The sequence below is a fragment of the Musca domestica genome, unplaced genomic scaffold (assembly GCF_030504385.1).
Source record: "Musca domestica strain aabys unplaced genomic scaffold, Musca_domestica.polishedcontigs.V.1.1 43, whole genome shotgun sequence".
In the NCBI taxonomy this organism is placed as follows: domain Eukaryota; kingdom Metazoa; phylum Arthropoda; class Insecta; order Diptera; family Muscidae; genus Musca; species Musca domestica.
In genome coordinates this window covers 4,672,977-4,690,488 of record NW_026712332.1, presented here as the reverse complement: position 1 = coordinate 4,690,488, position 17,512 = coordinate 4,672,977, and the positions used below count along the sequence as shown (strand labels likewise).

At 38.8% G+C, this 17,512-nt stretch overlaps 1 protein-coding gene across 1 annotated transcript; it reads right to left on the bottom strand.

Annotated features, from left to right (window-relative positions):
- Positions 1-12,677: 12,677 nt before the first annotated feature.
- Positions 12,678-17,192, bottom strand: LOC101893394 (TIP41-like protein). Its single transcript, XM_005192089.4, has 6 exons — positions 17,036-17,192; positions 16,623-16,960; positions 14,707-14,926; positions 13,095-13,256; positions 12,879-13,025; positions 12,678-12,826 (listed from the first exon to the last, which is right to left on the bottom strand). Exons 1-5 carry the CDS (start codon positions 17,039-17,041, stop codon positions 12,936-12,938), a joined length of 816 nt encoding a protein of 271 aa, XP_005192146.1. The 5' UTR covers positions 17,042-17,192; the 3' UTR covers positions 12,678-12,826; positions 12,879-12,935.
- Between the last annotated feature and the right edge of the window lie 320 nt (positions 17,193-17,512).

Genomic DNA, 17,512 nt, shown 5'->3' with positions numbered 1-17,512 from the left:
TCTACATCCTTCCATTTCCTCTTTCATTTTCTATTTTGTTGCTGACGTACAATTCTTGTTAAACGTCATCATTGATGATCGCTTAATTCCTCTTTCTTTGTTATCCCCTCGCCTGTGTATGTGTTGTTGTTATTGTTCACTCAATGTAAGTTTGTATGTGTTCTTGTTATTGTTCACTCAATGTAAGTTTGTATGTGTTCGTTGCATTGGTAGATTGTTCGTAATCTAGGCGTTACCAGATCGTCTAGAAACATCTGTAGCGACAGGCGAGGCTCATATAAATAGGGGAAATGGAAAGGCAGTTAGTCAGTTGTGAATCAGATCGCGAATTGAAACCGTCGAGTAATGTAAAGTGCAAAGTAAAGTTGTGTGAATAAAATCATTGTAATAATCGTAATCCGAAAGAACCCGCGTTTTATTTGGTACGAGCTGTACTGGGAAATAAAACAACGTCTACACGGGATTAAGTAAAATCCAAGAACGTAACAATTGGTGTCGGAAGTGAGATTACGATAATACTACGATGAAGTTTAAGGATCTACGAGTGGAAGACTTGAAGAAGGAACTTAATAAATTGGAATTGTCCTCTACTGGCAACAAGGCTGAACTACAAAAACGTCTGTTGGATGAGTTCGAGCGCCGTGGTATGAACATCGATACATATGAGTTTGACAGTAAGGATGAAGTGGATTTATCGGAAATGGGCGAATCCAACGGTGGGGAAGTCTCGTCAGTAGCTGCCAGGGGTGACGATTTCAGAGAAATGCTAGCCAAAATGTTTGAGGAAAATTTCAGAAGGTTCGAAGAAAATTCAAGAATAACGAACGAGAAACTCGAGTACATTGCAGAAGTTATTGGAAGGAGAGTGGAAACCGTGGAGGTCCAAATTAAAGAGTTGGATAAGAAAGTGCAGTCGGTTGACGAGAAATTTCTGTCCCACGACCATAGGGTTACAAATCTGGAGAAGAAAATTTCGGAACTGGAAATCAAAGGTGGTCCGGTGCGAGTTCTTGATAACACACTAAAAATCAAACCTCCTGTATTCGACGGCTCTACGTCATTCAATGTTTTCAAGTTACAGTTCGAGACAGTGGCTTCTAGAAATTCGTGGAACGACAGCGACAAAGCGGTTGCACTACTTCTGGCATTGAAGGGCAGTGCTGCTGATGTTATACAGAGTATTCCTGTCGCTTCTAGAAACAACTATGAAGATGTTATTGCTGCACTGGAACGTAAGTACAGTGGCGAACATAAACGAAACATCTACCTTTTGGAATTAAGGGGAAGAGTACAGAGGGCAAACGAGACGTTACAAGACTTTGCAGCTGAGGTGGAACGTTTGGTGCTAATGACGTATCCAGGAGAGGATCACCCATTGCTGGACCGTATGAAAATCGAAACCTTTGTGAATGGCATACGTGACCCTGAGATTAAGTATGCAACATATGCGTCACCAAAAGCATCATTTTCCGAAACTGTGTCGTTTTCCCTTGCCCAAGAGACTGCAAGAATAGTTGTTAAGCCCCAGACCCACAAGATTCGCCAACTGGAGACCGAAGGTTGCGAACCCAAATCTCTCGTTAACTCGATCGAAGACGCCATGAGGCGGGTAATAGAAGAGACAAAGTTAGTTGGGATGACTAAGCCCAGGGTTAGATGCTACAACTGCGATAAAGCAGGTCATATTGCGCGCGAATGCAGAGCTAAGCGCAAACGATCCAGGTCATCGTCACCACCTCCAACGAAAGATGGTAGAAGAATGGCCCAACAGTCCACCAATGAGTCACAGTTAAATCGAGCCAGTCCAGCGGGGCATGAACTGGCTCCCATCGACGATGGCCCCACAATCTCCATAGCAATAGTACAACAGGAAAGTCACAACCTAACAACAACTGGGTACATCAATGGTGATAAGCGAGTTCTGACGTTAGATACTGGCGCATCAAAGTCCATCGTAAGATCAGATCTGGTAAAGGGAAAAATAACGCAACTTAATGGAGTCAGACTGCGCACAGCAACGGGGGAGCCCGCGGCAGTACACGGCAAGATTACCCTGAGACTAACTATTGCCAATAAATCGGAGAATTACGAGTTTATAGTTGCCGATATCGTAGACGAAGTGATAATAGGCGCAGATTTTATGATTGCCTTTGGTATCAATCTGGATATGAAAGAACGTGTGATGACCTGGTCTAACGTCGAAATTCCGTTAAACGTGGGCTACGATGAAAGTACACCCATTAGACGTCTGACCACGGACCATCCAGAGATAATACCGCCCTGTGCCGAAGCAATAATATGGGTACCAATGAATGGAGATTGTGGAGCCGAGAAGTTGTGGGTGGTGGAACCAGCAGAAAACAGGAACAGTAACATCCTAATAGCGAATGCCCTGGTGAAAAGCAACAAGGACGGATTAATTCCTGTTAGAGTTTTGAACCTGTCAAACAAGCAAGAGCAAATTTGCCAATTTTCCGATGTTGGACAATGCATACCAGCTGAAGCTGTAGTTAATTTGGAAACTAGCACCGAAAAGCCAGCTGCCATGGAGAAGAAGCACCTCGACGGCTACATAAAAGAGTGGACACACCAATTATCACCTTCCGAGAGGAACAAGGCTAAGCAGCTATTATGGAAATATGCCTCTACCTTTGCGTTGACAAAAGAGCACCAAGGAAGAACATCAGTGGTGAAGCATGAAATCAATACAGCAGACGCGAGACCCATTAAACAGCCTCCAAGAAGTGTTCCCCTGGCAAAAAGAGACGAGGTTCAGAAGGTGATAAGTGAAATGGAAAAGAGTGGTGTAATAGAACCATCGTCAAGTCCATGGTGCTCCCCAGTGGTCTTGGTCAAGAAGAAAGACGGAAGCACCCGATTTTGTGTGGACTACAGAAAGTTGAATGATGTCACCAAGAAAGACAGCTATCCGCTCCCAAGAATCGACGACACATTGGACACATTAGCCGTGACGTCATGGTTCTCCACCCTCGACCTGCAGAGTGGGTACTGGCAAGTAGAGATCGCCGAGAAAGATAAGGAGAAAACAGCGTTTGGCGTAAATGGGGGTCTCTGGCAGTTCAATGTCATGCCATTCGGACTCTGCAACGCCCCGGCTACATTTGAAAGGCTGATGGAGCGTGTGTTAAAAGGGCTGCAGTGGAAGGCGTGCCTCATATACCTGGATGACATCATAGTCATGGGACGCAACTTCGACGAACACATCAAGAACTTAAAGGATGTTCTACAGCAGCTTTCGTCTTCAGGCCTCAAGCTGAACCCAAAGAAGTGCAGTCTCTTCCAACGAGAGGTGAAGTTCCTGGGGCACCACGTGACGCCGGAGGGCATATCGACGGATAAGGAGAAAATTCAAGCCGTCAGAGATTGGCCGCAGCCCCGAAATCTCCATGAGCTGCGAAGCTTTCTGGGTCTCTGCACATACTACCGTCGATTTGTCCAAAATTTTGCCAACATCGCCGCCTGTCTACACCGTTTGACGCAAAAAGGCCAGAGGTTTCAGTGGGGCAACGACCAGGAGGAGGCATTCAGAAAGCTCAAAGACATGCTATGCAGAGCCCCCATTTTGGCATACCCTATACCTGGCGGCAAGTTTGTCCTGGACACAGACGCAAGTGCGTGCGGCATCGGTGGCGTCCTTTCCCAGGAAATCGACGGACAGGAAAAAGTCATCGGGTACTACAGCCGGACATTGTCGAAACCTGAGAGGAATTACTGTGTGACGAGGAGAGAGCTGCTTGCTGTCCTTGAGTGCGTTAAACACTTCCACAAATACCTATATGGCCAGCATTTCCTGCTGAGGACCGACCACTCTGCTCTCCAATGGTTGCTGCAGTTTAAGAATCCGGAAGGTCAACTAGCCCGTTGGATCGAGAGGCTCCAGAGTTATGACTTCAGAATCGAGCACAGAAAAGGCGGAAAACACGGTAATGCTGATGCCCTGTCTCGTCGGCCATGCAAAGTAGAATGCAAGCACTGCTCAAAGGCTGAGAATAAAGAGAATATCGATGATGTCCGACTATTGCAATTTGAGTCGGGTGAAGATTGGTCGACGGAACAACGAAGAGATCCCATTCTGGGCAAAGTAATTTCGGCCATAGAAACGGGCAAACGACCTAGTCGCAAAGAAATTACCTCCGAAAGCCCTCTTTTAAAATCCTATTGGGCCCAGTGGGACAGTCTACTTATAATAGATGGTTGCCTATATCGCAAATGGGAAAGTGAGGACGGTAAATCTCACCGGAACTTGTCTTGTCGGAGTTTCACGATGGGCCAAGTGGAGGACATCTTGGCATAGCAAAAACCGCTGAAAAGGTAAAGCAGAGATTCTACTGGGTCGGCTGTCAAAAATCCATTGCCGACTGGATCGCCAATTGTGAAAGGTGCATAAGAGCTAAAGGTCCAACACGGAAGAGTCGAGGCTACATGCAGCAGTATAATTCAGGAGCCCCTTTTGAAAGAATCGCAATGGATGTAGCTGGACCGTTCCCAACAAGCGACTCTGGGAACCGGTATGTCTTAGTGGTCATGGATTATTTCAGTAAATGGCCAGAGGTTTATGCTATCCCAAATCAAGAAGCCAGGACAATTGTGGATGTGTTCAGCAAAAATTGGATTTGTCGCTATGGTGTTCCATCTGGGGTTCATTCCGATCAAGGGAGGAATTTTGAATCAGCGATCTTCAAGGAAATGTGTGACTCCTACGGAATCAAGAAAACCAGAACGACGCCCCTACATCCACAATCAGATGGCATGGTGGAAAGATTCAATCGCACCCTGGAAGAACATCTACGGAAAGTGGTGGACAGTGGCCAACGAGACTGGGATGAGCATATTCCCAAGTTTTTACTGGCTTATAGATCGGCCATTCATGATTCCACATCCCGGACCCCAGCCAAAGTTCTGTTCGGAAATGAATTAAAGCTACCTGGCGATTTGACATTCGGTGCTACCCCAAACGACGATGTGAACCAAGATGAAGACAGTCAAAACTCTTTTAGTAAAGTCCACGATGCAGTCCGACATCGAATAAAAATGGTTAGCAACCGCATGAAGGCAAGGTACGATCGAGCGGCAAATACCGATGGGTTTCAAGAAGGGCAACTGGTACTATTGTTCAACCCACAACGAAAGAAAGGACTATGCCCCAAATTACAAGCGCACTGGGAAGGACCCTACAAGATTGTCACGAAAATAAATGACGTCGTTTATCGCATCCAGAGGAGCGACAGTCCCAGGTCGAAGATGAAAGTTGTACATTTGGAGCGGCTGACCCCCTACGGAACGGGAACTGTGCCTATTCGGGACGAACAGGCTTAAGCGGGGGGCAATGTTACGAATATAACTTTAGATTTAAGTTAATTTAGATGAATTCCGTTAATTTAAGAATTTGAATTGTAACGTAAATTTCTACTACGCAGTTTATTTGAATAACTTCACAACAACAACTACTGTATAGATTTTTCTACATCCTTCCATTTCCTCTTTCATTTTCTATTTTGTTGCTGACGTACAATTCTTGTTAAACGTCATCATTGATGATCGCTTAATTCCTCTTTCTTTGTTATCCCCTCGCCTGTGTATGTGTTGTTGTTATTGTTCACTCAATGTAAGTTTGTATGTGTTCTTGTTATTGTTCACTCAATGTAAGTTTGTATGTGTTCTTGTTATTGTTCACTCAATGTAAGTTTGTATGTGTTCGTTGCATTGGTAGATTGTTCGTAATCTAGGCGTTACCAGATCGTCTAGAAACATCTGTAGCGACAGGCGAGGCTCATATAAATAGGGGAAATGGAAAGGCAGTTAGTCAGTTGTGAATCAGATCGCGAATTGAAACCGTCGAGTAATGTAAAGTGCAAAGTAAAGTTGTGTGAATAAAATCATTGTAATAATCGTAATCCGAAAGAACCCGCGTTTTATTTGGTACGAGCTGTACTGGGAAATAAAACAACGTCTACACGGGATTAAGTAAAATCCAAGAACGTAACAATATTGTATTTTTTAATAAAATAGTATATGCGTAAATATAAATTGTATTTTTTGGTAGAGTTTAATTGTAATGTTATTAACAAAGCTTTGTTAACAAGTTAACAGATAATTTTAAGCAAAACTACCCAATGAAATGTCTTCTCAGGAACTGCCAAAATAGAAAAAGTCCATATTCAAAATCAAATTCCGATATAGGAAAATATTCGAACTTGTGAAAATTTAAATTTTAACAGTGAAACCCAACGTTTTAGAATATTAATCGTAGTTTATTGCATGCATACTATGAAGTATCATTTTAAAAAGTTGTAGAATTACTGTGGACAGGATTCGTCGCATCTCCGCTATTCGCGATCTACATGAACATAATTTATATTGTTAAGGTGAGACAATCTCAAATAAAAGATATGTAACTTAGAAGATGCTTAAATGTTTACAAAACCCAGGTATAAATTGACGTATATTTCCATCGACTCACCCTGTCTTGGTGAATGATCTTCTTTAAATTAAACATTTAAATAACGTGTCTTCACAAAACGATTACCCACAGCGGTTAAAAATTTCATTTATGTTGTATATTGCCGTTTTCCACAAATAATATAATCGTAAAAAACCAAAACATGCCAATACGCGACAATCCTCAAATAAAAACCAGTAAGGAAAGCTCAAAAGTCGGGCGAGGCCAACCTGTATCCGATATATATATATATATATATATATATATATATATATATATATATATATATATATATATATATATATATATATATATATATATATGTAAGAGTACGATAATTTGCAACTATGCAAAATCGAATTAATTTTTAACGAAGAGAAGAGGAAGACGTAGCAGCAGCCCGGATTGGCGAGCAGTTGTTGCATAGACGTCGTAGCGCATACGCGCATTCCATTTCGTTTAGTTTTTTTTTTAAATTATTTTATGTTTTCACATCGAACAATTCCTTTGTTATTTTATATTTTCGTAATATGAATTAAATCAATAAACGTTTTATGTTCCATTAAAGTAAATCCTGACAAACGCACAAGTGTTATTCTCTTAATCTTTTAGTTCAGAAGTGGGATCTTAATATCCACATATATTAAACGCGCTCACGGCTATCGGAAATAATAATAAAAAAAAAAAAAATGTAATTGTGTCGTATTCCAAAAAAAAGAAGTTCTAAAAAAAACTATAAACGGAAAACGCATTGTTGCATAAAAAAATCATATACGTACATATGTATAAAATTTTTTGTGAACATACACGAACATATATACGTTTAAGAACTTCATAATGTGATCGATCGCCTACGTGAGGAATGCAAAGTAACGGTATAACGATTTGGAAGAATATAAAAGGAAAGAGAGGATAACGTACCAACAAAGAAATAACGAACAACAGAAAATGTGATATGAAGTGCAACAACTCAAACGTAACTGGAAACGAAAGCAAAACGACTCAAATGGAAAATAAATAGGAACGAAACGAAATAAAAAAAAAACGATAATTATCGAACATAAACAACTAATAAAAACGGACGGAAAACGAAAAAGGCTAAACGATTAGTAAACGGACATGCCGAAAATAACATCATTAAAAGTTGATACATTAAAACGGTTACTTCGCGAAAGAAAATTAGACACGATGGGAAAGAAAAGTGAACTGGTCGAACGGTTATCTAGAGCTTTAGGTAGCGATGAGGTCGAGTGTGAAGATATTGATGGCGTAGAGGAGGAAGTGTCAATACAATCCCAAATTAATACTTTAAAAGATATGATGGAAAATGTGATGTCAATCATACAACAACAACGTCAAGTAACAACACCCATCGTCGATTTACCAGCAAACGAAAGCAACGAGTCCAAGGTGAATGAATCAGCTCTTACCCAGAAACCGAGTTACGAGCCCATCCAGAGAACGTACAGTGTACAAGAAATGGCGGAAATCTTACCGGAGTACGATCCAACAAAGGATTCAACATTCGGCGTAGAACAATTCATCGATAGAGTAGAGAAAGCAGCACAAGCCTACGAGTGTGAAGAAACTCTTTTGCTACTCGCCGTGTATAGAAAGTTAAAAGGCCCAGCAAAGTTATGGCTTGATTCGACTCCAGAATTTTTCGGAACGTGGAATGAGTTAGCAAACGCCTTAATGGAGGAATTCAGCACAAACGCGGATGAAGCAGATATTCATTTTAAAATGACATCAACCGTACGACGGCAAGACGAATCCATCAGCGAATACTGTTTTCGAATGAGCGCACTGGGAAGACGGTATGGTATCAGTGAAACAGCGGCAGTGAAATATACTCGTGACGGATTGAAGCATCGTGAACTACAGCAAGCAATTGCACCAATACGGTTTCGAACAATGCGAGGGTTACGTGAAGCATCAGGACAATATTTTGCGAGCATCGCTAATTGTAGCAACAGGTCAAATCTAATGTCTTCAACAGGGAAACGCGATCCGTACACCAAGGAGGATGTCGATAAGCGTAAGAAAGCGGACCCAAAGGTAATGTGCTACAATTGTTCCGAACCAGGACATATTTCCAGTCAATGCCCAAAACCACCGCGAAGAGAACGATGCCGAGATTGTCACAAAGTTCATCCTAAAAATTCACCGACACATTGTGGACGTACAGAAACAAAAACTTGTAGCGTACGTAAAGTACTCAATCATAAACCTGTCACCATAAATGGTTTTACATACGATGCCTTGATTGATACCGGTAGTGAATGCAGCATGATCCATAAAACAGTCGCGTATAAGCTAGGAGTCGACATTAGAAAATGCAAGTTACGTATCAGTGGAGTTTGTGGTGGAACGTGTGTAATCGAAGAAGTCTTGACAACAAAACTTACGATTGATGATATTGAAATTACGGCAGAACTTTACGTTGCGGATGATCATATTTTTACCCCGGACTTAATTCTTGGAAAAGACATTTTTACGAACAATGAAATACAGCTGATAGTAAATGATAAGGAGCAACGATTAGAAAACGCCAAAGTATTCACGACACGGAAAACGGAACGAAAACCGATTGCCTTATCTGAAATCAATTGTGGAGTAAATGACGAAGATATCCGGATTATGTTGTGTGAACTGATAAACGAGTATAGAAATGTTATGGGAAGAGACATCAGCGAAATCGGGTTAACGAACGAATTAAAAATGAAAATAGAATTGACGACAAAGGAACCTATTGTATCCAGGCCATACCGAATACCCGAACCGAAAAAGGAAATAGTAAAAACGATGATAAATGAACTTTTAGCGAACGATATTATAACAAAATCTACGTCCACATATGCCAGCCCAATTGTACTTGTAAAAAAGAAAAACGGTCAGGATAGATTATGCGTCGATTATCGAAAATTAAACCAGCACGTAGTAAAGGAGATATTTCCAACTCCAAATATCGAAGAACGACTGCAAGAGATAAACCAATTCAAATACTACACGGTCCTGGACCTGAACAGCGGATATTACCAGGTTCCGATGGACGATAATAGTAAAATGTATACTGCATTTGTGACACCAGATGGGTTGTACGAATTTAAACGAATGCCTTTTGGACTTAAGAACGCGCCGGCAGTGTTTCAGCGTTTAATGGCACTAATCCGCGAGAGAGCTCGCGACGGAGATGTATTCCACTATATGGACGATATCGTTGTGGGAAGTAATAGTATTGGCGAAATGTTGGACAAATTGCGGAGAGTATTTTCAGTCTTACGAGAACTAAATTTAACGCTTAATTTCCAAAAATGCACATTCCTAAACGAATCTATAGAATTTCTTGGTCATAAACTACACTCCGACGGTCTAAGCCCAGGGAAGGCGAAATAGGTATTGCCGGAATATTGATGCAGAAGGAAACCGATGTGTGGAAACCTGTAGCTTTTTACAGCAGATCAACGACCGATGAGGAGAAAAACTATCATAGTTACGAACTTGAAACATTGGCAGTTGTCGAAACGTTGGAACGGTTTAAATATTATATATACGGCAAAGAAATAACGGTAATTACTGATTGTAGTGCATTAAAAACGACCATGCAGAAAAAGGAATTAATACCCCGAATTGCGAGATGGTGGCTACGTATACAGGACTTTGACGTCAAAATAGAACACCGAGCATCATCAAAAATGGAACACGTTGACGCTCTAAGCCGAGCACCATATGAGAAACCGAATGAAACCGAAACAGCATCGATGCGTATATCAAAAACCACCGTAAGTGAAGAAGATTGGTTATTCTCAATGCAACTTCAGGACGAGAAAATAAGGAAAATAGTCGACGGAGTTATCGCCAAAGAAAAAACGTTATGCAGCGAATATATCATTGAAAATGGAAGATTGTTCCGGAAAATAAACAATAAACTTTTGTGGGTAGTTCCTAAAGCAATACGCTGGAAGGTAGTTCAAGAACAACATGATAATGCTGGTCATTTAGGACTTGAAAAAACGATACAAGGGCTAACTCAACACTTCTGGTTTCCTCGAATGCGAAACTTTGTTAAGTCGTATATTAAGTCATGTATCGAGTGTGCATACAACAAACACGTTGGCGGAAAACGCGAAGGAGAGTATCATTTTAACAACATAACCCCGATCCCATTCCATACTGTGCATATGGATCACTTAGGGCCGTTTCCTAAAAGTTCTAAGCAAAACGAACATATATTGGTCATCGTGGACGCATTTACAAAATTTACAATAGTAAGGGCAGTAAGGAGTACAGCAACCAAGTACGTAATAAACATTTTAAAAGAAATCAGTGAATACTTTGGATTCCCAACACGCATCATAACGGACCGAGGAACGTCTTTCACCTCCAAAGATTTCCATCGGTTTTGTCAAGACAATGATATTAAACATATTCTTAACGCAGTAAGAACACCTAGAGCGAATGGTCACGCCGAAAGAACAAACCGTACAATACTTGGAATGCTTCTACCAATGGTGAAAGAAGATAGACGATGGGACGAACAAATACGACGGATCCAATGGTCAATAAATACAATGAAAAACAAAACTACTGGCCGTACACCACAAGAATTATTATTCGCGTATCAACCTAGAGATATACTACAGAACAAATTAGTATTAGCGTTGCATCACAGCGAAACATTTGATGAAGAGCACATGCAGGGAATACGAGACGAATCAGCTAATCGAATTAACCAGCAACGACAAGTCGCGAAACAACGGTACGATAAACGTCATGCGAGCCCAACACGATATAAGGAAGGTGATCTGGTTTTAATAGAAAACGAACCAACAGCTACTGGACATTCTAGAAAGTTAGAGCCCCTATATAAAGGTCCTTTTATAATAACGCACGTTTTAGAAAACGATCGATATGTTATTGAAGATTTACCAGGTGCTAACCGAAAACAACGTCATTATAAATCAATTCACGCATCTGATAAATTAAAACAATGGTGTACCCTACCACCCAACGATGACGACAATAGTGAAAGCGGATTCAAAGAAGAAGTTTCAATCGAGGACGATTGATCGACAGAATGGCCGACTGTAAGAGTACGATAATTTGCAACTATGCAAAATCGAATTAATTTTTAACGAAGAGAAGAGGAAGACGTAGCAGCAGCCCGGATTGGCGAGCAGTTGTTGCATAGACGTCGTAGCGCATACGCGCATTCCATTTCGTTTAGTTTTTTTTTTAAATTATTTTATGTTTTCACATCGAACAATTCCTTTGTAATTTTATATTTTCGTAATATGAATTAAATCAATAAACGTTTTATGTTCCATTAAAGTAAATCCTGACAAACGCACAAGTGTTATTCTCTTAATCTTTTATATATATATATATATATATATATATATATATATATATATATATATATATATATATATATATATATATATATATATATATATATATCCTTGATTCGATTTCAAATTTATTGTGCAAATAATGGCTTATATCAGCCCAAATGGGGTGAATTTTGTGGAACTCGTCTCCGATATATATATATTTTTTTTAATAAAATCCTTCTCGAAGCAATGTTATTTGGTATAAAAGATTAAAATGTCTCCATAAAATTTAATGAAAATCGATTCAGAATTGGATATGTCCCCTATATATTAGTTCCCTCCGAAACCAAACTATAATTGCTCTAAAGCCAATTGTTGATAGGTGGTATGACCTACTTTTTCAAATCAATTCATTAGGTTACAGCCCCGCCACTGACAGCAGTTTGTCAGTAAGCCCTACAGACAATTATATAGCATCACATGTAATATAAGGCATATAGTAATTTGTAAAAAAGGCTGACATGATTGGAATTGGTCTGCGTTGCAGATTACTATTATTTTACTTAGTTTAAGGATCAATGACTATATCTATATTTAACAAATCGTGTCAGTTGTATCCTGAGTCTTGTTTGTCTTATTCACCCCCGACGTCCTGATTATATTAAAATAATTATTTAATTTTGTTTTCGATCTTGACCAAATTTAATACTTACTTTTATATGCATTCATGTATTTAAAATTCATGTCGATATTAAAAGTATAGTTCTAATGGACACCGTAATCGACACATCATCTGGAGAGAAAGGTACTTGATTCATTCTGCTGAGATTCGTTCAAGGTGCTTGCTTTTGTATTTTTTTCTCATAACAATATAAAACCACAAATATGTTCAAAACTCATTTTATTTTGGTCTTCATATGTTTACATATAAAAAATATTTAATAAAATCAAATTTACATTGTTGGTAATCATATTAGAACTGGTTTTAACGTTGTTGCTCCAGTAACACCAGTATGGGTTATACATAAATGACCTAAAATATTCAATTAAATCATCGCACCCATTAAAACTTTATGTCTATTTACCATAACGTTTTTATTCTGCTGGACAGGCAATTAAGCCGTAATTGTTGCTTATAGATCTTATTTAAAAATTAGTTTATATGTTTCCTTTTTCTTTATAGGCATATGTTGTTCAATTTCATTAGGAATAGTAAAATAGGGAGGTGGAACCTATTTAATTTTAACAACAAAATAAAAGAAATGTTTCTTTCTTTTTGTAAAATATAGTGAAGTACTTACACTTTTCAATTCCTCATAAGACGCTCCGCGCATAGTAAACTCTTTAAAAATGTAGTTGTTACCAATTTCATAGTGAAAACGGGTATCGTGTATTTTCAAAAGGACATTATCCACACGTAAAAAGTGCCTCAGTAGTATGAAAAATCCCGATGGCATAACTCGCTGCAAAGGACTCAATAAGTGTTTATGTCGGCAAGACTGTGTTTGGCGTTTATGGTTTGCCATTTGTTGTTTCAAATATGTTAAGCTTAACTCCAGTGTTGATTTAAAATCTCACACATGCCCTTTAATATAAACACTCTGGAAAATATGTTTAATTAGAGGTCACTACAACGTACGGGTCATGACTTCCAAGTGGGAACGTGACGACGTGGAAAACTGCAGACACTGTGAATTTAGTGATTGGCCAAATATCAATCTATATAAGTAAACTTGTTATTGCAGTTCCTCGCTGAAACCCTATTCTAAACGATATTATCAACAATATTTTAAAATAAAATTATCTGAAACTATGCTAATTGCCGTTATTAATTATCTAAGAAACATTCCTCACTAGTTAAAATTGTTTAAGATTTGTCTTAGTTGAATTGGTCCCTGTGACATAAAAAACATAGACAAGTTAAAAACCGACTTCTCTTTTCAGTTAATGGTTTGGAAAGGGTCAAAAAATCTCGTCATTACATTTAAGACAGATTAAAGCAATTTAGTGCCACTGTGTAGCCCTTGGATCAATTATGTTAGCAAAGTTAGGCGTTACTGCCAAACAAAATTAATGAGAATGGTTCTTTTTCCGCCAGAAGTAGTAAGCCGATTCTGCCATCTTCGAACTCGGTCTAGATTGTCCAGAAACATAACGATGTACCAAATTTGAACGAAATGGGATACTCCCTTCGAAATTTACCGTGAACACAAAACGAGTTGAATTTTTTGTTAGAAAAATTTTGGGTTGAATTTTTAGTGTATTTCGAGCATTCGCATATTTTTAGGAATTCACCTTATGAAATATAAAATATAATAAGTCCAGGTTCAAAAATTCACAGTATGTATGCCACCAAGACCTGCTGCTAGTATGCGAGAAATAGAAAAATATCTGGCAAAAATATTACTTAGGGACCATGTAATGTTATCTCCCAATTTTTTGTTATCTCCCTGCTATACAGTGACGAAAAAAAAAAATCAAATAGGTGTATATGTGGTAGAAAATGCAAATCTGTTTTCAATTTGCCTTGTGTAAACGTCAAGTTATTAACACTTATGACACCATTTTAAAAAGGTAAAAAATATTCGCTATAATGGACCGTTTTTAATTTTTATATAGAATTACAACCCAATACGGGGTTTTTAGTTATTAATTCCGAATTAGGCTTCATGAACAATTCATGTAACACCTGGTAGACTGGATTGAAGTCGAATCAATAAAAACGGGTCTAAAACCGATCTCTTGAGTGCCATATCTCAGGTCCCTAACGGAAATGTAAACTCTTACCACAATTCTTTGTTTCCATATTGTTTTGTTAGGGCATATGTTTCCAGATTATGTAACAAGACACTGCAATTAAGCCTCACTATTTTGAACCAACAACATTTGGGCCATTAATATTTTGAAACATACTATTTTCACGGAACACGACGATATTCCATTGTCATGCAGTTCATCCTCAAAAAGTGTCAAATCATGGTAGAAAAGTATTTTTTCTCTTTGCATCAACTTGAACTTATTGAGTTGTTGTTCTGTTTTTTCTATATTAAATTTCTCGTTGGGGGTCCCCTGGTAATCGGTGGTAAAAGTCCAATCGAATGGCTTAAATTTTTCTTCCATTAAACTCTCAGGCCTATACAAATATTGGCATAAGTTGAGTTTAGGGGCTATGCTTGGATTGACCTGAAATTTTTACCGCAGGTAGGTATTTGTAACCTGATTACGGCAATATAATTTTTTTGTGGGGGAAATACCCGGTTACCCGGTTATTCGACCCAAAAGTTCGGATACAACATCCGGTTTATATCCGGTTCTACGTAACCGATATCAATAATATGGGTATCATTTGAAAGCTTATGAAAATACCTATCCAACAAGTGGTCATATATGGGGTAACTGGAACCGGTTTCGGAGAAATTTAGGAAAATGTGCATTTTTGTATGAGTAATTTTTGAAAAACCCATAAAAACTCGAAAATGGACCCATTATAGGGTCTTAAAATCTATACACTATATTATAGCTAACACTATTGCCTTTCCAAAATGGTGTCATATGTGTTGATATCTTTTGTAGTTCCGAAGATATTGACTTTTAAATTCGTTACTTATGAAAGCAGTTTGAGTGAAGCCAAGTTTTGTGTCGGGTTTAACGTTCTTGTTAATCTGCTTTGTTTTTAATTTGGTGTTGTTAGAATATTATGGATCGCGTAGTCGGTGTTGGACATATCCCAGAGGAGAAAATCTTAAGCCGCGGCCGAAGGCCGGCTACTTACAAAAATTACAATTTTTAGAAAAACTATGGATCGCGTAGCCGGTGTTGGACATACCCCAGAGGAGAAAATCTTAAGCCCCGGCCGAAGGCCGGCTACTTTCGAAAACTACAGTTTTTAGGAAACTATTGATCGCGTAGCCGGTGTTGGACATACCCTAGAGGAGAAAATCTTAAGCCCCGGCCGAAGGCCGGCTACTTTCGAAAACTACAATTTTTAGAAAACTATTGATCGCGTAGCCGGTGTTGGGCATACCCCAGAGGAGAAAATCTAAAGCCCCGGCCGAAGGCCGGCTACTTACAAAAATTACAATTTTTAGAAAAACTATGGATCGCGTAGCCGGTGTTGGACATACCCCAGAGGAGAAAATCTTAAGCCCCGGCCGAAGGCCGGCTACTTACAAAAATTACAATTTTTAGAAAAACTATGGATCGCGTAGCCGGTGTTGGACATACCCTAGAGGAGAAAATCTTAAGCCACGGCCAAAGGCCGGTTGCTTAAAAAAGCTATAAAGGTCAAAGTCAAATGCATCTAGACTGGAGAAAAATATAATTTAATGAATTCTATCTCTTATATCTTCGGAACCACAAAAGATATCAACACATATGACACCATTTTGGAAAGGCAATAGTGTTAGCTATAATATAGTGTATAGATTTTAAGACCCTATAATGGGTCCATTTTCGAGTTTTTATGGGTTTTTCAAAAAGTACTCATACAAAAATGCAAATTTTTCTAAATTTCTCCGAAACCGGTTCCAGCAACCCCGTCATATGACCACTTGTTGGAAAGGTATTTTCATAAGCTTTCAAATGATACCCATTTTATTGATATCGGTTACGTAGAACCGGATACAAACCGGATGTTATATTCGAACTTTTGGGTCGAATAACCGGGTAACCGGGTATTTCCCCCACAAAAAAATTACATTGCCGTAATCAGGTTACAAATACCTACCTGCGGTAAAAATTTCAAAATGATCCGAGCATAGCCCCTAAACTCAACTTGCTCCCAAATATTTTTAAAACTTTTCAGCATCGACTCATAAAAATATAATTACCGGCTCTCTTTCCACTCTTGTGCGCAGGCTACTTGCAATGGTTGTTTTCCATTTTCCACCAAGCGCAAAGACTCCATTGGAAGAAATTCCAAACTAGCTCCATCACGGTGTGTTAAGACAAGTTTGTTTTTGTGAAACACCATATCCGGAAGATGTGGCAGTTCAAGAGCATTTCGATATGTGCACAATTCACAACAATCGTCCTCATCTTTGTTGCAGTGTGCGTCTTGCCCCTTAGAGCAAATACTTTTTAAAATATGCGATTTGAAATATTCTATATGCCATTCTCCGAAATCGATGCTTTCTTGATCAACAGGCAAACGGGGGATTAGTTCATCCTAAAATGTTCGATATATTTGCTGTATATTATTTCTCTACAGTGAATATGTTATGTATCAACTGCGTAAACATACCTCCATTGGAAAAGCTTCCTTTTGGTTTTACACTTGATATATTTAGGGAATAAATAATAACTTAAGATCATGAACTTTCAGCCGGCAAATAAACAAAAGTTAGGTAAATAATAGGAATAGGTATGTTAACTTTCGATTAATCGAATAATCGACTTTTAGTACTCAATTTTCTGATGCAAACCACACACGATACAACTGGTTGTACAACTTGGAGAGGTTGTATTCAAGATTGTATCGTTTGTGGCCCGGTTGTACGAAGTTGTGTCTCGGTTGTATGAAAAATCAAAATTTTTTGATATTTGTCATGTTGTACCATGGCAGAGCAATACAGGTAGATGCATCAACGCTTGGGAGCATTAATGTGTCAAAAAAATTTAAATGTTTTTTCAAATATAAGTAGATTTTTATATGTTTCCTTATACTACGTCAGTCGAAGGCTATTAAAATTCGCGTTTTTCAAAAATTTTTACATATTTA